This window comes from Caloenas nicobarica, chromosome 15 (assembly GCF_036013445.1).
Source record: "Caloenas nicobarica isolate bCalNic1 chromosome 15, bCalNic1.hap1, whole genome shotgun sequence".
Classification (NCBI taxonomy): domain Eukaryota; kingdom Metazoa; phylum Chordata; class Aves; order Columbiformes; family Columbidae; genus Caloenas; species Caloenas nicobarica.
This window is the reverse complement of record NC_088259.1, coordinates 11,307,577-11,329,256: the sequence shown is the minus strand read 5'-3', so window position 1 is coordinate 11,329,256 and position 21,680 is coordinate 11,307,577. Positions and strand designations below refer to the sequence as shown.

The 21,680-nt window shown below is 51.4% G+C and overlaps 2 protein-coding genes across 2 annotated transcripts in view; both read right to left on the bottom strand.

Moving 5' to 3' along the window:
- Window positions 1–21,680, bottom strand: part of RPS21 (ribosomal protein S21) — a 116,862-nt gene that overhangs the window by 27,929 nt on the left and 67,253 nt on the right. The gene's annotated exons all lie outside the window — the stretch shown is intronic.
- Window positions 6,910–19,762, bottom strand: RBBP8NL (RBBP8 N-terminal like). Its single transcript, XM_065645926.1, has 13 exons — window positions 19,696–19,762; window positions 18,362–18,404; window positions 17,789–17,884; window positions 17,305–17,417; window positions 16,139–16,211; window positions 14,708–14,874; window positions 14,123–14,205; window positions 12,520–12,683; window positions 10,661–11,480; window positions 10,101–10,209; window positions 8,069–8,130; window positions 7,628–7,754; window positions 6,910–7,028 (listed from the first exon to the last, which is right to left on the bottom strand). Exons 1-13 carry the CDS (start codon window positions 19,760–19,762, stop codon window positions 6,910–6,912), a joined length of 2,043 nt encoding a protein of 680 aa, XP_065501998.1.

Here is a 21,680-nt window from a genome sequence, read left to right as displayed (position 1 = left end):
TGGCTCGGCTTGTCATCACGGGTAGCCCCTCCCTCTCCTCGCCGGCCCGTGAGGCTCGGCTGGGTCCTAGCGCCGGCGCACAGCGGCGTTGTGGGCCCGGGCAGCTCGGTGGTGCCCCCGCCGGGCGGGGAGGAGCTGCCCCGGTAGCCGGGCTGGCCGCTGGGGTTAGACCGTCGTGAGACAGGTTAGTTTTACCCTACTGATAATGTGTTGTTGCAATAGTAAAGCTGCTCTGCTACGTACGAAACCCCTCCCCGACCTTCTCCCCGAGGCTGTCACACGAACAGCCCCTCCTCCCTCAGATACTCCCCTGCCACAGCCACAATCCCACCGAGTCCCCACTCAACCGCCCACCGTGTCCCAACACAAGCACTCGTCATGTGTCTTTGTATAACTTTTTAAAAACTTCCCCCCGTCTCCCCACCCAAACCCCCAGTGACTCCAGCGGTCGCCTGTTCCCAAGGTCTCCTGGCCTTCCTGCACGCGGGGAGGACACATCTGCTAAAACCATCAGCAGGCGGCTGTGTGCATCCAGCTGCTCCTATAAAAGCAGATGATGGTTGTTCCTCATGCTCCAGCCCGGCAGCCTGGGACCCAGCCCTCCAGTTTGCGGCGCTGGGATGGACCTGAGGGCACAGATCTCCGTGTGTGTGGCATGGATACCCATGCACAGCCCTGCGACTCACTGGCAGCCTCCAAAACTCCCACGGAGGGATGAATCCCCATGTCTCCTGGCCCCTGAAGCAAAGCCGAGGCAGCGCTGATCGTGGACCGTATATGGGCAAAGCAGACCTGGCTCTGGGAGAGCATAAACTTAGTATTTATATCCACAAAGTGACTCAAAGCATTTCTGCGCAGCATGCCGCTTCCCGGATTGGCGTGTTTATAGTGCACAGAATAAACATATCCCTTAGGCACTTGAACCGATGTCTGCCGCATCCCGGGATGATGCTCTGACCGCTTGCCAAGTCAGAAAGCTCTGCCCTTTCCGCCATCCTCAGAGGACACTGATGTGCAGTGACGGTGTCCGAGCCACAGGGCCTGGCAGGGGAGGTTTGGGAGCTTTGCTGGGTGTGACGGAGCCTCTGGTGACGAAGCAGGATGTGGGTGCTGGTGGCCTCTGTGTTCCTCTGAAACCGAAATGGCCCTTGCAGACTCCTGTGCCTCCCACCTCATGTGCTGCAAAATCCGAGCAGGATTTTGCCCATAGACGTGGACAGATCAGACCGAATTTACCATTCATGAAGGACTACGAAGGTGTTTATAACTAAATGTATTAATGTATTTGCAACACAGGACCCTTAGAATGGTCAATTCATTCGACAAATATGTTTAAAGAAGCTATGTGACAACTCTTAATATTGCTTGCAGTTTATACCAGCAAACTGATGTCTGATGGTACAACCTGAAATATGGGCACTGAATAAAAGATGGATTTTGAAACTGTCCTATATAACACACACAGGTTCTATGCCTTTTCGTATTTTTTTTTGGAAACTGTTGCAAGCGGGACATCAACACTTGTCTAATAGTATTAAAAATATTTAATAATAATAATAATATGATTAGGATAGGAGACATAGACAATGTTTTCTTGTGGGCTTCCATTTAAAAGCCTACAGTGAAATATAAACTCTCCCCTTAAAATCCCAAGAACATCCTGAGTATCTTATGCCACTCAATATAGGTCAGATTTTGAGCCTAAATTATTTGGCAGAATCATCTGATATCACAGCTGTGGAAAAAACATTTTGGGATAAAAAGGAATTAAAATCCTTCCTACTGGCAAGCTCATCAAATAAGCCGAGGGATAAGTGGGCATGGAAACCTAGCTAGGCTTGCTGCAAACAATTCTCTAGAACCCAAGTTTGTTTTTTTTTTAAAAAAAAAAAAAAAAAATTCATTCTTTCCTTGTAAAAGCAGCTGTGGGATGTAAATCGTCCCACTGAGTCAGTGCAGGATGAAGCAGCCTCCATAGCTTACTGGGTTGCTAACTTCAAAGCTGAATTTAGCAGTTTGAATGTCGCTGCTGTTAGTGCTGGGGAGCTTTCATCTTCATCTGACAAGAGAACTAGCTCACAGCATATGAGTACAGTGGGCATGTTGCTGTGTTTCATGGAATCTGACACTAAAACAGATGGGTGGCACATCAGCATCATTTCCACAAAAAGCAGGGGCTGGGTACAACCCTGAGCAACCTTTGCTCCCCCTTTCCTGCACGGAGGGAATCCCTGCAGAGGGGGCACAGAAGGAGCCTGAGCTCCGTTTTGACTTGAGATGCTCCTAGTTCATACACAGGGATGCCGTTTTGGAGAAAGGCTGGACTCATCATGGTCTTGCTTCAAGGTCTGGGCTGAAGCGCGCTCCAGTCTTTTGCAAAACCCCAGACAAATGGGAAGACAGGCAGTTTTGCATTTACAACGATGTTATTGCGCAAATGTCAAATGTTACTCCAACTCTCCAATGCTGAACTCATGCTCGTTTTGCTCCTGGAGCTCCTGCTCTGCCTTAAAGAAGCCATGAGCATGAGCTGTGTGGTTACATGTCTGAGCAGTCAGGGGTTGCAGGATTAAGGAGCTGGTCTGCAGTGGGCCAAGCCTGTGAGTTCTTATTCCAATATTATGATGGGAATAGAGCCACCAAAGTCACCAAGATTTTTCTACACGCAAGAACTGCAGGATTTGTTCTAAGCATCTGAGACAGCACTTTAAAGTACATATGTGGGCTGGGTGTTACATTTTTTGCAAAATCATGGCCCAAAATCGAGCAAAGATAAACAGGTCATGAATATATTTAGGCTGGGAACCAGAAGAACCGCCTTCCAGTTGGCAGAACTGCTAGTATTAAGATAAGGCACCAGAAATTTCTGGACACATTTTTCCATCCTAAGCAGGGTGTGAACAGGGATCCAAGAGACAGGGGATCAGGGGGATCTCTGGAAGACTGGGAGGATGACGAGTAAATACAACGTGCAACCAGAGCTTACTGTCCCCTCTCTCCTGAACAGGCTCTAACCCAAGGACCTTGTCCCAAGGACCCTACCACAGTTCACCCCTGGTAAATCCTCTCCTTAAATCAGCACAGCCAGAGGGAGTGGGGCTCTCTGGAGTTCAGCGTCACACTCACCACATCCCCCTAAAGACCAGCTGCTGCATTTTTGGGAGTATGTGTTCTCCTGAGCTCATCTTCCCCCTCCTATTTAGTATGTCTCAGAAAATCCCTGGGGTACCATTCCCTACATGTGTTATATATAAGAAATAAAAAAACCCCCCACATTTCTAATAGCATTCATACGTTGGACCACTGCTGCTCTCCACTAGCACATCCATCTCCATTGTTCTCCTCCTGCATCCCAAACCCACGAGCCAGGTTTGACTCAAGCTGTTGGCCCCACCAGTACATTAGTGACCTTCAATGGTTTTAATCTGCCTCTAGTCGGTTCCGTTTGGGAGTCCTGGTTTCTTGTGGCTGCTGATGGAAGGGAGTGACCATGTCCCCTGGGTGCTCCCCCGCGGTGGGTGACACAATCCTCTATTCTGACTGCAGATTTCCAGTTACAGCAAAAGAACTTGTTGAGCCCCAGGAGGCCGACATTGCCAGCAGATCTCTGCGCTAATAACAGTGTGCCTGGAAAATGACTCAGACTCTCCTGTGCGATACGAAGTATTTAAAAAAGCACGGATCTGATTGATTTAATTGTATAGCTCTGCGCCTCTGCACTCAGGAGGGATGTGTGCTCGAGTTGTGAAAAATGAATGTGAGGACTTGTGAATGAATGAATCAAAACCTCTCCCCTGAGCCACATGGCGCCTCACTACATGCTGTTATTAATAGATGGATAATTTTCATGGGGGAATTTTGCAAAATGTGTTTTCTGGAGAGGTCCCTGGAGATCAGCACCTCTAGCAGATGATTCGGTAAGACTAATGTGTGCAGCAGGGCCCAGCCGCAGCTGGGGAACACTCAAAGGGTTGATGACAGTTTTCAAGGCAGAACAAAAAGCCATGATGCCCAAGGGCTGCAGGAGGAACATGCGCTTTGGCTCAAAAATTCCTACAATAAACTTTGCTTGAGATAAAAGAGAAAAAACCTCCCCAAATCTCTCCCTTCCAAGAACCACCACTGCATGTTGGATGGGCTAAGCCTGTCCACAACTTCATAGCCTGCTGTCAGCAATGTACGGCTTTGCTGTGGACAATCCCACTGTCCCTGTCTCCTCCAAGCCCCCAGCCACGCACCGCAGAGCTGCATGTGAGGCTGCCTGGGCACATGCTGCTTCTTTCACATGTGCAGGGTACATCTGAACTTGGGAAGGACCTACGCGAAACACCCAGCCCACTTAAATCCCCACAAAGGGACTTAAGCAAGACTTCAGTAATGCCTGGAATGAATTTTCCTATGGTGAACTGAGGAATGAAGCTGCGTTTCCAAAGCCGGCACTATAAATGGGCATTGCTTACTGCTCAGATCTCGCTTTAAAGGAATTCACTGCAGAGAAAGTGGTGCTCAGTCTCATGAAAAGGGCATGAATTAAGCCAGCTTCGAAATATCTATTGCCATAGAGGCGACACTACCACGGAAGTCTGTAAGGGGGAAGAATCTGATGTGCATTTCTCTATTTTTGTTGCTTTTGGTTCCTGCATTGCAGCCAGCCGTGTCCCCAGCACAGTTCCCTTTTGCTTCGAGCTCGTTGCGCTTCCCACTTTGCTGCTCCACACGGTCTCTGTTACACACGTAACAGAGGAACCTTTGTGTAGTGGCTTTTTTTTTTGAGTCGGAGAACTCACAGCTAGACTTGCACAAACTTATTTCTTACGCAATTTTACAAATCGAGTTCAGAGAGTAGCTGAAAACGTCAGTTCACTGCTGAGTTTAGGGGGAGGCTGATGCACAGGGAGGAGCAGGGGGGTCTATGTTGTGGGAGTGATCCAGCACATACAGTAACTTAACGATCAACGAGCAAACGAGTTGCGATGGTCTGTTACCGGAATTGTTTTGCATGACGGGCAATAAGGGAGCCAGTTGTTGCTCTTTTGGATGGTCTAAAAGCAAACAGAAATGCTGAGACCATTGCTCTTTCAGATTTGTTTGGGATTTCAAACCCAGCCCCTGGCCTGGGCAAACCCAAGCGTGCTCTGAGCCTGGTTCTCTGGGAAACCAGTTCACCGGCCTGGGCGTCCTACCTACATCATGTCACTGATGACATCAGAGCTATAATTTCTCTGAACAAAACAAACATGAACTGCCAGTCTGCCAGAAGGACTGGTCTGTTCACAGGACTTCTCTTCGGCTGGGCTGTGACTCTACGCGTAATTTCAGTGGCTTTTTTGGAGACCGCTGTGTAAAATAGTTCTCGCGCTGAACAGAAATGTGGCAACAAAAGCGGTTTAACTCTGCAAAAAGCACAGATTGCTGGGTCTGGGCCACAGATGCCCCTTGGGACCATCAGCCAAACCCCAGTGAAGTCATGTCCTCCTCTCAGGGATGGCAGCATCAGCCCAGGGGATGAACCCACCCAGCGTGTTCCTGCAAACACACTCCAGCAGAACTGAACTTGCACATCAAAAACCTCCGGGGGTCCTTGCAGGTCTCAGATTTCTTCCTTACAGCAGAGGAGTTCCAGTCTGAGGTTGGCTGCATATCACCAAATCAATATGTGCGTTTATCTGTCAAGAATGACTTGAACAAGAGACCGACAAGCATAATGATGAGAATTAATGACTTCAGCTATTACCTGTGCTTCTGCAACATGGGGCGGGGATGGGGTAAGAGTGAGCCAGGGGCTGGGTAGGAGCAGATTTTCCAGGGCTGGATGAAATGCAGTGTATAAAGTTTATTTTACTTCAGCCACTTTCTCAGAGGAGCCCTTTACACAGAGCTGACAAAACCATTATTTGTTTTTATAGTTATGGGATTGCCCTAACTATGAAATATGTGTCCCTGCCAGACCCTCACACACGTCCTGCACAGAGACATGGGGCATCAGCTGAAAACGGCAAGAAACAATATAAAAGAAAATAGAAGTCCCGTAAACAAGGGTGAAATCTGTGGTGATCTTGTGCAAGTGGAGGAAAAAAAAAAATCTCCTTAAGAAAAACAGAAATTGAAGAGTTCATTATTTTTGGCAGGACGTCTGCACGGTTTGTTTATCAAGGGATTGTCATAAGGAGGAGATTATTTTATAGTTGCATAAAAGTTCCCTCCCTCCCCCAGTTCTCCCGATCCCAGGCTGCCTCCCTGCAGTCTGCGGGGCTGGGGCTCCCGCACCCACCTCTTCCAGCAGAACACCTTGGGGACAGGGACCGCCAAACCCTCCCATCCCATGCTCTTCTCCCTGCCCTCTCCAGGGCCACGTCCCACGTCCCTGCCCATGTGCTTGCTCCTCACTTAACTAGAAAACCATGAGCTTTCTCCTGGCCAAACAAGATCCACACGTGTATGAACCCTGGGTAGGGATTTAATCGATGCGGGTTTGCGTGTGGGGCCCTGTTGCATCCAGCTTGGTCACCACCCTTTGCCCAGCCACCGGGATGATGTCTATGGAGAGTGGGGTCTGGATAGTCCATTCTCCTTGCATGAAATCCCAGGGAAGAGCATGGTCCTGATGCAGGGTGAGTGCTGCAAAGAAGGTGCCTCCTGTTCCTAGCACCAGTCTGAGGGTCACTGCGCTGCTCCACCAGCAGCGACCTGCCAGCTCCAGGTATCACCTGCACCTTGCTCAGCTTCTCCTGGGGCACCAACTGAGGATTTTCAGGGTGTTTTACTCCTTGATGAGTCCTTATGAATTCCCCAGTGCCTGGCCCGGCTCAGCAGGAGGAGCCGCTCTCCCAGCCTGGGTGGGATGCTGAGGTCTCCAAGCCCTCTCCTCTGGTCGGCAGCATCGGTGTCGCTGCTCATCCCACCCTGCTGCTAGCTCTCCTCAGAGGCGTCCTTGTGGGAAGCAGAGCAATTCTCCAGTTCCTTCGTGATCCCCGTTGAGCACTGCTCCACTTTGACTTTCTTTCTTCCTCTCGTCGGCTTCTTAGCTCCTGTAAACAGCAAGGTGACCGCAGTAGTTAACCACTTATCTCAGGGAAATGAAAGATTCCACTGTATCACCTTGAGCAAACTTTTTTTGCCGTATGACATGTTGTTTAGCCTGCAGAACAGGAGGCTGAGGGGAGACCTTCTTGCTCTCTAGAACTACCTGAAAGGAGGTTGTAGCATGGAGGGTGTTGGTCTCTTCTCCCAAGTAAAAAGCAATAGGACCAGAGGAAATAGCTTCAAGTTGTGCCAGGGAGGTTTAGATTGGATATTGGGAAAAATTTCTTCCTGGAAGGGGCTGTCGGGCATTGGAACAGGCTGCCCAGGGCAGTGGTGGAGTCACCATCCCTGGAGGGGTTTAACAGACATATAGATGAGGTTCTTAGGGACGTGGTTTAGTGACAGTGTTACGTTAATGGTTGGACTCGATAATATTGAGGGTCTTTTCCAACCAAAATGATTCTATGCACTCAGCAGAAGAGCACCCTACTCTCTGTGACAGGGAAGGTGGCCAGTGCCCTCAGGCATTTCTCACAGGAGCCCCTTGGGAAGCAGCAGAAGTTGTAGCCCTGAGCTGATAGCATAAAGAACTCCTCTTCCCTACCTTTTGTCCAGGGATCCTGTCCTCTTTTTCTCTTCTTCTGCAGTGCATGAGATTTGTCTTTGGTGCAAAAATATTTCCCATCAGCCTGGGCTTCTTGTAGGATGTCATCTTCATACGGGGCAGCCACCTACATCAACAACAAGAGCCGTTGGTCTACAAATTACTCCGCTTTCTCTGGGAGCTGATGACCTGGTGGCATGGCTGGGGACCTTTGTGACCACTGCTACGGAGCAGCGACAAATGCTCAGAAACCCTCTTGACTATGGAAAGAGCGATACCTTTATCCTTCAGCAGCAAGTTGGCTAACAGGGAGGGAATGCGGTTTGGCACCTGGTGTAGGAAGGGCTGTCACCTCCCAGAGTGACCTTGGGTCAGGACAACCCGTCTTACACCTCTCAGACCTGATGGCTCAAGCTAATGGGCTGGGGAGAGCAAACACACCTCGCTGTCCGTCGTGTCTGGCTCATCAGATTCCTGCTTCCCAGACTCAGCATCATCATCATCTAAGGAAACACAAAAAGAAGGGTTTTCTTTTGGCTGGCAGGGAACCCGACAAGCTCACGAGCAGATGCAGAGCTGGTGGTACAGCCTCTGGGAGCCATCAAGGCAGAAAACAGATTCAGCAATAAACTGTGTTGCAAAGCAAAGGCACTTTGAGCTACATGGCTTGAGATGAAGGTTTATGGAAGGTCCAACAGGGCTCTGTTGGGGAACGAGTTCCCAGTGAATCTGCATCTCTAGGACTTTACCACCCCAAGGTTGCAAGTGGCGCCCTGAAATCCATGGCCAGGTGCAGATTGGGAACCTGAGGTGTATTTAAAACCCCCAACTGTGCCATCTCATTTGAGATCCAGATGGGGAGGAGCATGTCTGGGTGAAGAGGCCAAAATGGACAATCCTCAAGTTTGCTGCCCGTGCCGGTCAATGGCTCTTTGGCAGGGCACACATTCCAAGGAGCAGAGGAAGGAAAGGTGGGGAAGCTGCTTCCCTGCCCAGCAAAAGGATTTTTCTGCATGCAGGCCCTGGGGCTACACAACCCCAGACATGTACCTGCACGCACCAGACACACACTCAACCTTTGCACAGAGCCAAGCTGCCCCGGTCAGTGGCTGAGCCTTGCTGGCGGTGGCATCACCCTGTCTGCATCCACAGCAGCAACCCATGCTGGCCGTGGAGGGCAGAAAGGGCTGGGGACAGAACTGTGCCCTCCTCCGAGGGGCAGGAATATTCCAGGACCTCCACATTTCTTGCTCCTGACACCCACATCTAGCCAGGGTGGGGCTGTTGGCAGAGCTGCCCCTGCCCAGCTGGGAGAGCAGATGCTGCTGCTTTCAGGCACTCCCAGAGCCCCTGTAGTTTGATCCCATCCTCACTTTATCTTTCCATGGGTTAAAGTTCACTAGAAAGTGCAGAAGTATTTGTGTATTGTTTCCTGGGCTTTCTGTCAAGCTTCAGGTGAGAACTGAAGAAAGTCCCGTATTCCCACACCCAGAATGTAATCAGCTGAAATTCTTCTGCTATGATGATATCTCCTTAGCATGTAAATCATGGAAGACTTTTTTTTTTTTTTTTTTTAAATTTTATTAACTGTGCAAAATCCTGCTCTGGAGAGTGTTCCCAAACTGCTCCGACACGCCCAGACCAACTAATCCAGGCGAGCTCAACTTTCTGGCTGAGCCAGTAAGGCTGGTCCTGAGCAGCTCTCAGCAGACGTGCGTCCTGCTCTTCTCCCCATGGCTGCTGCCTCCCACCCATCCGGCAAACCTGCTGCCCACATCCTACTGCAACTGGACAGGGAGAAAGCACCCTGTGTCCCCAGACTGCGGGCACTGCTGGTTTTGGGAAGGGAAAGGCTTGTACACAGGATGGAGCAAGGAAAGGGAAGAGAGCATCGTCTCCAACCTGCTGCAGGTACCAGCATCCCTTCCTCCATGCTCAACCCTCCGTGCTGTGCCAGCACTGGGCACTCTTTGGAGCAAGGGGGCACAGACAGGGATGGTTTTTCAGGGTTTTGTGAATAGGTCAATGCTAAACCAATATCTTCAGCTGCTAGAAAACTCCAAGACACCCAGCAGCTGGGTGCAGGGTGCTCTGCAGGGTGTGCAAGGTCACCCCATGGGTGGCTCCTGCTCGGTGCGGGGCAGAGATGCTGGGCTTTACTCCAGAACAGCCAGGGTTTTCTCCCTACAGGTACTGAGCCTAAATTTTGAGCATCCCTAGGTTTGAAAACTGAGCCCTCAAGGACAGAAGTGTCAAACTTAAGAGTTTCCTCAATGTCCCAAAAGAGCTGGGAGCTGGCAGCACCTGCATCCCTGGAAGGGTGTCCCATGTGGGGTGACTATTGCTTCAGTCAGCAGGGATTGCAGGTGGTGCAGAGCTCAGCACAGAGAGCTCCCAGCTGTGAGGTACCTTCACCAAAATGCACCTTTTGCTCTTGCTGTCTCCAGCGTCACATTTGCCTGAGGCTTTTTACCTGGTTCTCCCTTCTGTGCGCTGACAGCCAGTCTCACCCTGGTCTCTGGAAGAGCCTCTGGGTTGCTCGGCATGGACTTGTTTGTTGGATGTGCCTGTGAGAAAGCAAGCTGTAAGACAGAGGGAGGGCAGCAGTCCCATCAACACCAGATATTATCTCAGCTATCGAAACCCTGCCTTTGCCAGGCAGGACAAAAGGGCAGTCCCCAGCCCCTACGTGATGACTGTGACACCCGTGGGGACGAGCACTGCAGAGGTATTTCTATGCACTCGTGGCGTGTTACAGGGGAGCCCAGCACCCTCCTGCACTGACCGGCAGGGACGGGATGCAGGTGCTGCTGCACAGTGGCCCTTGGACCTGGATGGAAACCCACAGACGGGCACCGGAGGAGGGGGTGGGTAGGGAATGAGGACCAGGGCTGGACAGCCATGGCTTTACCATGTGCAATACATCCCTGTTGGCTTCACATGCAGCAAAGCCATCTTCTCATGGGGATATTCACGGTGGTCAAAACAGCGCTGGCACCAGGGCTGTTTGATGCCAACAGGAGCTGTACTCACCACAGCTGCCGCCTCCTCCTCCTCTTCTTCCTCCTCCTTGACAGCATCAGGCAGTGCTTGGGTGGCATTGGGCCAGTGGCAGGGGAAGCACAAGTTGTCCCTCTCTGTCCCGTGTCTCCCACAGGGGCCACGGGCTGCTGGCAAGGCAGGGCTCTCCCTGGGGCTTGGCCGTGGGCTACCAGCCCCCCGTGGCTCCCGACGGTTGTGCCAGCCCATTTCCCTGCCGCGGCCGGAGTCTGACAGATCCAGTGGTGCATCTGCACCATCGTCCCTTGTTGCCTCCACCTTTCCTCGGAGCTTGAAGCTGTCTCGGGTCAGCCAAAGATCCTTCTCTGCTTTCCCATCCATGGCATCCTCCAGGAAGGACCTTTCCTCCTTGCATCCCGGTGTGATGCTCAGCCACGGAGAGAGTGGCCGCTCCTCTTGGACGGGCTTTGGGTCTCCGTCTGCCCGCTGGCCGGGCTGGCACTGCTGCATGAGGAAATGCTGGAGCCGCTCCCTGTGCTTGAGGAGCTGCAGCTTCTCCTCCAGGTGCTGATCCCTCACGTACACCATGGTGGCAGGAAGCTTCAGTAAGGCTGCGTGATCTTCCCAGCCGTCATGCGACCTTGTCCTGCCATCGGCATCTTTGGACCTGAGCAAATGGCTGGAGAAGCTGCTGCCATCCCGGTCACCCGAGGCGCAGTTGCTCATCAGCCCCAGCTGGTGCAGGGAAAGGTGCTTGTGCAGGAGGCAGAGCTGCTCTCTCCGTGCAGTCATTTTTAGGTTTTCATATGATGGAGCAACCTTGGGGGAGTCTGGTTTGCTTGCTGTTAAATAACTAAAAGAAGGAGGAAAAAAATAATCAGGTTAATTAGAGATTTTTCACGTGATTTCTCAGCTCCAGCAGGTGATGTGTGTGGTTTCTCCTGCTCTTTCTGTGCCCTGTGGCAGCCCTTGGCCTGTGCACCACTCCTGCCTTTGGGTGCTATGCTGGGGAGAAGGGTCCTGGTGGCCGTGGGGGTCAGGCAGCCGGCAGCAGGTCTCCACATCACCATCCAGCAGCGCTCTCCTGTCCCTGGGTCACAGCAGCTCCAGGCAGGGGGTTGAGCAAGTGGAGGATGCGGTGACGGCTCACGTCAGTGTTGCTGCTGAGGAGTCACTTGTCAAACCTTGCCTTACAGCCAGAAGCATCCTAACTACCTCCACTTTGGGCTTTCCTAGTGCCTTGGTGGGCCTGAACAGCTCCAGGACAGAGGAGCAGCCCACCCTCCCCTAATCTCACTCAATGGGAGATTTGTACAGCCATACTAAGAATGTTGGTATGGTGTAAGAACCTGTCCTGCAAACCCAGCCCCTGCTGTCACTGGTTATTTGGCAGCTTCCACGTGTGTGAGCTTTTCCCGGGAGCTCTCAGCAGATCTGCTCCCAGCTCTGGGAAACTGGCTGGCTCTACAGGTGAACTCACTGGCTTTGCTTATCCCTCTGTGCTCCTTAAATCCATGGGCAGGATAAGCCCGGGGAGGTGCTGAGCCCTGCAGAAAAGCCCATTAGAATAGATAAGGAGGAGCTGGGATTGCTGCCTCCCGGGGGGCAAGTCCTTCTGCTCCCCGAGGTGGGGGCACCCCGTTCGCTTTACGAGTCTGTCTGACAAAACTGGAGCAACAAGAGGCTGATTTCATCAGACTGGATTCCAGTCATCTTTTGCTGGTGTAAACTGAGAGATCCCCCCTGCCCCCACAAGGCTGTGGGAGAAGTCTGGAGAAGAAGATGGGCAGATATGGCAAATACCAACCACCTCATTGCCATCTGCCTGGTGGGACAGCTGCAGCGGGCCATGGGTCAGCCCCACACCACCACCCCTGGGGCAAGCAGCTCACCTCTCAAGGCTGGGGCTGTGCTCGCGCTCCAGTGGGAGAGGAGGCTTCCTCATGGGTGGAGACACTGCTGCCCCTGAAGGACTTTTCTCCAGGAGGCAGGGTCTGGAGCCAGGTCTCACCAGGGCGATGGTTCCGTGCAGCTGGTTGGCGATCCTCTGGGATGCCTGGAGCACGGGGGAGAAAGGCCAGGTGAACCGTTCTGCTGCGCACCCCGGGATGGAGGGAGCCTCGCCGAGCAGAGACGCAGCTCTTCACCAGTGTGAAGTGCTCTGACATAATTCTGGTCAACAGCTCAACCATATTTTTATTGGTTTTCCCAGGAAATTTCCCCCTTCATGTTTTCTAGCGGGATTTGCAGTAGTCTTTATTTTCTGACTGCACTGATTTGTAGCTCAGAATGTCTTGCGCCTCCTCTCAAGTCAAGCCATGATTCAGTGGCTTAACCAAGATAGGATCCTGAAAATTCCCCGACCCCTAGTCAGGCCACTAGACTTTATTTATGCGATCTTCCTGGCACGCAGTGGTTTGATGGGTCTATTTCCAGTGGAGTACCCAGCTGTGAGGCCAGGACATTATCATCTCCATCTGCTGTCATCAAAGGCTCACCACATGTTCTGACTTGACTTTTCCCTGCCCACCTGGCGATGTCACCAACCCTTCCTGCAATCCCTATTAATTATCCTCACAGCCCGCCTGCAGCCTTACCAAAACCCCTTTTCACTTGCTCTTTCAAGTTTTCTCTGGAGTTCAGGTAAGTGAATCCTGTGCCAAAACAGAAGCATCTTTGTGGGTGTGTGTGTGGGCTCGAGTTCCCACGATGGGGAACAGGGCTCCAGGTCCTGCAATCTCATCTCCCACTGCCCAATATCACCATATCACTCAGCATCCCTCAGCTGACACATAGTCTTTCTGTTTTAAAGGCATAGCAGGCTTGCATCAATGCACTAAACAGCAACCACTGAATTCCTGGCCCTCTGAAAATACCAATATTCATTATACTGCAGATGGAGAGACATCTGCAATGGTCTTGGGCAGGGCTGCTGTGGTGTATTTGTTCTCAGTAGCCACAGCTCCCACGGTTTACATATTCTCCAGGCTTTTCCATCATTCATAGTGCTCCAGCTCCTTGTCTGGCCAGATAATGGAGAGCTGACTCTGTAACTCAGGATAAGCTACACTGAGAGATGGCTCAGCACAATCTCCCTGGGTCCTTCACTCCTCAGAGCTTTCTCCAGCAAGATACTCAAGAGAGGAACCAGCGTGGTGGGCAGAGGACATAAGGATGCTAGACGTGTTGTCATGGAGGATAAACAGGGGAGCAAACAGAGAACTGCGTGCTCACAGCAGGGACAGGAGCCTGTGCCAAATTCCAAATACTTTGCCTGCAGTGAGCGGCAATTTCTGCAGAGAGGATGCATCTGGCATTTGGTAGATGCCCTCCTTGGCTCTGGCAATGGCAAACCACCCAAGTCTGGCTAATTGTTTTACCGTCTAAGTGCCTCCTACTCATTCTCTATCCTAGTCCACCTGCCTTGATCCAGATCAGATGACCACAGTGGTGGGGAGAACGCCTGAGGACACCAGGCTGCCTCCAGCAACTCACCATTTCTGCAAGGCTGACTTCTTGGAGGACAGTGCTCGGGGAAGTCCTACTGCTTGGAGAGCTTCTCTGTCCCGCAGGCTTTTCTGCAACAAAAGACACAACCAGCCACCGTGACGGTCCCGCAGAGCTATTGCAGGCTGCCCTGCAGCGTGCTGGAGTCTTGCAGCCTCCTGAGGATGCTGCTGGCTGGCACCAACCACCTTCTCTTGAGAATTTCCAGCCAAAATTTCTGTCTGGCTCAAGCCAGCACCTGAAATAACGTTCCCTCCGTTGCATGTGTGGGCAGCAGCAAGGCAATGACATGGTCTCTACATGAAATGGGTGGCAGGTCCGCACCTGCAGAGCACTTGCCTTACAGTGAGGGCACCCAAGCACCCTTTTGCTCTAACACAGAGCAGTGCGTTTGTTGCTTGACATGCAGTTTCTCCCCTAACAGCTATTCTGGCCATGGCAATGTCCATCTGAGCTGCCAACAGCTTGGTCTTTGCTCTCCAGACTCTTTCCCAGAGCAGCTTTGCCCCGTGGCTCATGTCACTCTTCCCATCCCCAGGTCCCTTGAGGGTGGTGGGAGGCAGCAGCACCCACCTTCTCCCAGCTCAGGGCCCGGCATGTCATGAAGGGCTTCTTCTGCTCCCCTGTGAGCTGCTTTCTCTGGGCCAGCATTCCTGCTTGTGGGGGACAGTAACGCCAAGGGGGAGTTGGAGGTGGAGCTGCTTTCTCTGGAGGTGACTCCTGGGTGTTTTGTCTCATCCCTGTTGAAAGGAGAAGGACACGAGTGAATGAGAAGGGGCAGGAGTAGGAAATCACTGCTTTGAGAGCCACCACACTGGGAGTTCTGAGTTACAGAGCCCGATATATAAATATACATATTTATATATATATGTATGTGGATATACCGGATCCTCAGACTCACCGCCTTGCGTAGCAGCTTATTGCTGGCTCAGCTGCAGTCTGGAGCATGGGGCAGAGCCAGCGCAACAGCTCAGGCTCTGATTTCCCCACCTGGCTGTGGGTAACGTCACAGGAAGCCACCACGTTGGGCAAGCCAAAACCCAGCTGCAGCTATTGCAAAAGCTCTGTGAGAACCCGTACGTCCCTGACTGCGCTTTCAGCCTGTGTAGGGGTGGATTCAGCACGGGGACGTGAGGACTGTCACCCTGTACCTTATTGAGCTGGTGGGGCTGATGCTTTTGGTCACTATGAGGGAGTCACCAAGTCTTAGAGCCCCACGCTTATGCCATGGCTGGACCCTGATTCTGAGACATGGGTGTTTGGCTGGAAACCTTCCTATCCAGCAGCCCAGAGAAGAGCAGAGCAGAGCAGAAACTCTCAGTGCTCAGCAAACCCAGCCTGACCTAGAGCTCCAAAGCTCCTCAGGCCTTGGGGAGCACCAGGGAGCAAAAGCAGGAGTTTCTCTTTAAGCGGATGATGCTCTGTGCTCAAAACCCCCACATTTCTAAATTAATCCCTTGGTGCTAATTCCTCTGGACTTTAAACCCTTGAGGAATGAGCTGATTTGTATATATTGGCCAGCCTGGCATGTTCGTTGGCTTTCAGCATAGCGCGCTGCTGGGATATGAACCTGTTGGTACAGATCTCTCCTCCCTCCTAACCCTGGCTCAGTCCCCACTCTCTCTCCTTCCCCAAAACCACAACCTGCTCCCCGCAGACCCTCCCTGGCTGCTGCAGGAGGGGAGCCCATGTCCATGTCCATGGAAGTCCATTGTGAAGTCCATGGCCAAGGTGAGCAGCCCCCTATGGAGGGATGTTGAATACCCTTGTTCCCCAAAAACTGAATTATTGCCTGCAGGTGAACAGAGAATGAGCAAAGGTCAACAAGGACTTAGAGATCATTACAGGTGTTTTGGTGTCTAACATCTACAGGAATCTGTGGGAATTAGATGCTAAAATGCCCCTGATAATGGCACAGTCTGGACACAGCTCTGCTCAGCTGCAGAGATTCCTCTGTCCCTACCAACACCCCTTGTAATGAATAAAACCCAGGAGAGTGCTTACTCCAGACTCCGGAGCCTCTTCAGTTCTTCCTTGAGAGTTTTGTTCTCTTCCCTCAGGCGGTTCGTCTCGTTAGCTGCAGAAACACAAGTTGTGCTGCGGATTCAGGCACTGCAAGGAGAGAGCTGATGCTCCTCACATCTCGCTGGGGTGCACAGAGAAGGAGGGAACAGCACTGGGCTTTGGAGGGATACCGACCTTCCTTCCTTCTCTGAAAACACGCTGGGGGCTAAGAGATAAAAAGGAGCAACTTTCCAACTCGGGTTTGCTCCGGACTAGGGGGCTGCTTGGTGAGGACAGCATGATCCAGATGAGAAGGTGGCTGTGGCACGGTGGGATGGGCACAGCCAGCATCCTTACAGTGGGTACCACGGCCACATCCCATGAGAAGGCACTGGGTTCATGGGAGAGCTGGGGGCCTCAGGGGTGATGGGATGAAGAGCAGAGGGAGCTGCGAGCACCCAGCAGCCAGGCGCTGCAGCAAGCGAGAGCAGACATGCTCCCGGGCAGGGTGGGCTACTGCCGCAGGGTGCTCCTGCTCCAAAGCAGCACTTGGGGAGTGATGGCATAATAGGGGAGATAAACCACGGGCTGCTGGCACTTCTCCATCCCTCCTAAATGCCTTATCTCCTTTACCCCCATGAGCCTCCCTGGGCGAACCAGATCCCCAGGGAAACACACCCTGAGCCAAAGTGGTGCTGGGAGCTCTGCCAAAGGCTCAGGAGAGGATCCATCGCACGTGCTGCTTGATTTCCATTTACCCATGCTGAACTGCTGCTGGGACTTCCCTGTCTTTGCCAGTGTTGCTTCTGCGATGCCGAACACATCTTTTATCCAAGCAGCTGACATGACCTGGCCAGCCCAGGGCTGCTCTTGGCATGAGCATCTCCCATTTTTCTGGAGGTGCAGAGGGCTGTGACCCCCCAGCTCTGTCACTTCGTGTGAGCGGTTACCTCTGCTCGGAGAGGACATGGGCTGCCATCCGCAGTCCTGGTCAGATCTGATTTTTCAAGGCCCCCACACTCGCATTGGCTCCCTCCCTTCTCCCCATCCCCAGACCCCTCCTGGTTGCCCAGTCACTGGCTTATGTGCAAATATTTGGGAGAGGCATTAACTGAGGAAAGTCCCAGCCAGCCAAAGCCAAGCTTACAGCAGGCAGTGGTGCTTACTGAGGATGAAGATGTGCTGCAGGCTCTGGAAATGCGAGGTCTCATACTCATTCTGCTTCTTTTTCGCCAGCTCCTGGGTGACCATGCATCTGTCGCAGAGACCCGCTCGCAGCCTGGGGGAAAACCCACGGCGGCAGCTTGTTACAACACGGTTCCCACTGGGAAAATAAGCTCCTGCCTTCCACACGGAGAAGCGTGAACAGCCAGCACATCACTCAGAATTGGTGAGAGGGGTTATCACCCGTGCAGCCCAGCCCTGGCCCTTCCATCCCCCGCCCCAGATCCAGCCCCACCATCATCAGCTTAGGAAAACTCCTCTGCATGTGCCCAGGCTCCTCCAGCTTTCCCAGTAGCTGAGTATGAGCAAAAAAAAGAGGTTCAGGTGTTACATCCCACTCCTGGGAAGACAGCAAACCCCAAACTCTCCCCCAGGAGGGCGCACTCACTGCCACCAAACAGCACTCTGCTGAAAAAGAAATCTTACCTGTTTTCTAACACCTTTACATTTTCTTTAAGGACCTTCTGTTGTTCCCTTAATTGGTGATTCTTAGCAAACAGCTCTTCAATTCTCTGAGCATCACTAATTGAAGAAACAGAAGAAAAGAGGGTTGTTAGATTTCTCCCTCAAATCCGTGCCTTTATCTGCAGTGCCCTCCCTGGGGGAAGGATTTCTGCCCTTAGCCCCCTGTGCTGCTCACACTGATATGGCTGAAATGCTTTTGCTTGTGTGACAGGAGGGAAAACAAATGTATTAGAACCTAGATGCTGCCCTGTGACACCCACCCTTGGAGTTAGCATCTTGCTTTGTCCCAGTTTATTGCTTCCCAAGAGATCATGCACCCCTTAGAATGAGCATCACTTGGCGGTGGGAAGGCAAGGCAAACTGGAGGTGGGTGGCGATCACCTGAAGCCTGTGCTGAGGATTTGAATGGCAAAAGTCACCAAAAGGTTTGAATTTGGCAGAGCCAGAAAGGCAAACCATGCTCTCTAAACCGGGGGCGCAGAAAATGAAGTGGCGTAACCCCTGTCCATCCCCGTCCCGCTCGGCGTTGCTCACCGGCACTTCTCCGTCGTCAGCTCCATCAGCTTGCTTTGCAGACCTGCGATCATGGACAAAGAGGTGGGGATTTATTGCACGTTCCCCAGCGCTTCAGAATCAAAATGCACCCATGGAACATCAGCAAGGTACCTGGCTTTGCTGAAACCTCATCAATTTACAAACCTTATTTCTCAGGAGTAACACATTGCCTGTGTTAAGTAACACCACAGTGTAATATAGCTGGAAAAGTTGTACAAAACGCGAGCACATTTTGTATTTCCACTATTTAATGAGTCCGCATTTCCCTCCCACCTCCAAAAAGTCTGTTTCAGTTTTGTTTCTACTTATTTCTCGTTACAACATGCATTTCCCAGGTGGGCAGTATTTTATAACTCTCAGGGCTGCAAAGTGTCTTGGAGAATATTTACAGCTCAACAAGAATGGCTTTCATTGATGGATCTGCAGATGTTACATCTTGTCAAATCCATTTTATGCAAAGTAGATGTAAACATGTGGTTTAAATTGCTCAACAGTTTCCTCTAACTCTCACAAGGCTGGAAATTACACAAGAGAAGAATGAATTCATAAGCCAGAATCCTCCAAAAGTGTTGTTGTTTTGTTCATAATATTGATACTGGGAATTATTCTAATAGAAAAACAATTGAATTTGGCATTTGTTTGCTTAACCTAATGGTTCTTATTTTAATAATACATGATCTGAGGAATAATTTATTCCCTAGAGGAATAAACTATCCAATCGTCTCTAAGGTTTTCTTTAGCAGAGTCTCACACTCCTACTGCTTCTGTCTTATAGATTATTGCATCTTTCCACGGTCCCTTGGATCCCTCAGTATCCAAATATGCTTCAATCCACGTGGCGCAGAGAAGATGCCCAGTACCCACTTGCGTGTCACTTCTGCAAAGCTCTCAATTCCCCTTTATCACAGACCAGAGCAGCAGGAAAGGAGCCCAATCCCCTGTGATTAATTCTTGGAGCAACTGAGATTCCTTCAGAAATATCTTCAGGGATATCAGATACAGGAATGCCCCTCCCCCCGCTTCTGCTCCTCCTCCTCATCTAAAAAATTACTGATTTTATCAGTAAACCTCATTCTCCACCAGGATAAGACAGATAAACCATAGCAAGGTGCCACTGGATGGTCCCCTGAGGGCTGTGACCCTGCATCCCCATCCATCCCCATGGGTGATGCTCGCTCAGCTCTCATTCCCCAAACTCCCCAATCCACACCATCCTCCTACCCTCAGGTGATTTGAAACCAAACAGATCGAGGTGGCAGTACAAAGGAATGGACCTCAGCCAGTTTTTAATGAGACTTCTCGTATCTTCTTACCTTGGACTTCTTTCTCATGGATTTCCTTGAGCTTATTCAGGAACTCTGCAAAACTCTCTGTGCTCATGTTCAAGGCTGTGCCACACGCCGGGCTGCTTCCAGCGCGAGGATGTCCTTTCGTTTCAAATTATTCAAGTTTCAGTCTAAAATAGAAACAAAAAGTCCAATAAAAGAGAAGTACCTTGTGGATGTGATGTTTTGCAGAGTCCTAGAAATGGGGCAAAGCCCAAATTTAGAAAGTGGAATCATTTGCTAAACCACACGCATGCATAAAGCAGTAGGCTCACCCAAGGATGCGTTTTCAGACCTGTCCACCCTGCCTCAGCCTCAGCCTGGGGGCGCCAGAAAAGTGGAAGAACACCAAAAACCCAGTTTGGGAAAAAAAAAAAAATAAAATCAGGCTTTCCCTCTATTTTTGAGCTGTTTAAATCACATTTATCTGGGGTGAGCCGGGGGGCATTTTCTTGAGGAAGAGACTGCAGGGCTTGTGTAGGGACCACAGTGCTGGGGATGGATTATGGGAAAACCCACAGCAACTTCGGTGCTTGAATGGTTATGGGGTTATTAACGCTCCATCATGCTGAATGCCATCACTTAGTGCTGGTAATAGTGTTCAACAATCGCTGAAAACAGATAAAGTGCTCTACTTTTTTTTAAAAAAACCACCCTTGCTTTTTCCTTTTTCAGTTGAACACACCCCCAAACAGCAAAGAGACATGGAGAGTAACCCATGGCACTCCCAGCTCTGTACGCTGGGAAAGGCAGGAGGTAAAAAACCAGTCTGGTAGTAAAGTGGTTGTTTTTTAGGAATGTTGCTCTAATTTTAAGAATTTTTGCCCTAATTCTAAGAATTTCACCCTCCCCTAAAAGTCATACAGGGTTACCCAGTCACAGCCAGCAATTCCGTTACTGATAAAGTACCTGGGCACTCAGCCTTCAACCGTGCAGAGGTGATCGGGGGGGAAAACCTCCCCTCTGATGTTGGAAGGTGAAAGGCCAGGCTGGGACCCGGGTTTTGCAGCCACACGGCAGCATGGGGCGGTTTCTGCTGCGCTCCAGCACGCTCCCGGCGCGGCTGCCTGCCGACAGCCCGCCCGTGCCTTTATCTGCATGCAGAGGTGTGCCAGATCGCCTGCATATGCAAGATGTGGGCACGCAGAGCTGGAAGAAGAAACTTGCCCCTAAAGCGTCTGATTTTCAAAAGAAATGAGGCACGCGCCGGCGAGCAGAAGCAGGGAGCTCAGCTTTTGCCATGGTTGGATCAGCGAAATAACTTTATTGTCTTTTGAGCAAACAAGCAGAGATTTCACTGTCTGGGGAAACAATTAAAAAAATATTCATTACTCCCACTTCCTTGGGCATAACCCACCCTTTCCCAGGGCTGGGTGATCTCTCCCACCAAGGAAAAGCCACACAAGGCACGGCACGGCTTGGCATGGCTCGTGCAGCTGGGGATCAGCTGCCGTGAAATGGGGTTGGGAATCAACCTCTGCCCCAAGAGCCATAGCTGAGTAATGAGCTAGGTGAAATAATACCCAGCTCTACTCCAAAACAGGAGGGAAAAAAAAAAAAAAAAATCAGACCCCTGATGTTAATGGGAAGCACTTGTTGAGTCCTAAATCCAGCTCTATGTGGGCAAAGCACCTCCCTGGTGCTGAAGGGGGATGTGAGACCCATGGCTGCCATCGCAGGGCTGGAACCACCAGTGCCAACTGGGGAGGATTTGAAGTGCTCAGGCACCGATTCCCATTGCTTTCCCCAGTGCTGCAAACTGGGAAGGGGCTGCAGCTGGGAGCAGAGCCAGTGGCAGCTGTGCGGGCTTCCCACGATGCTCATGGTGCTGGATCAGCCCCCGCCGCCCCAGCACTGCCCAGGGCTGGAGTCTGAGCAGCACCTGGCATTTCGGGCCAGGGGGCTCCAGCTGGGACATCTCAGAAAGGTGACATCCCGGGAAGGTGACATCCCAGCTGGGGCTTGTGCCAGCC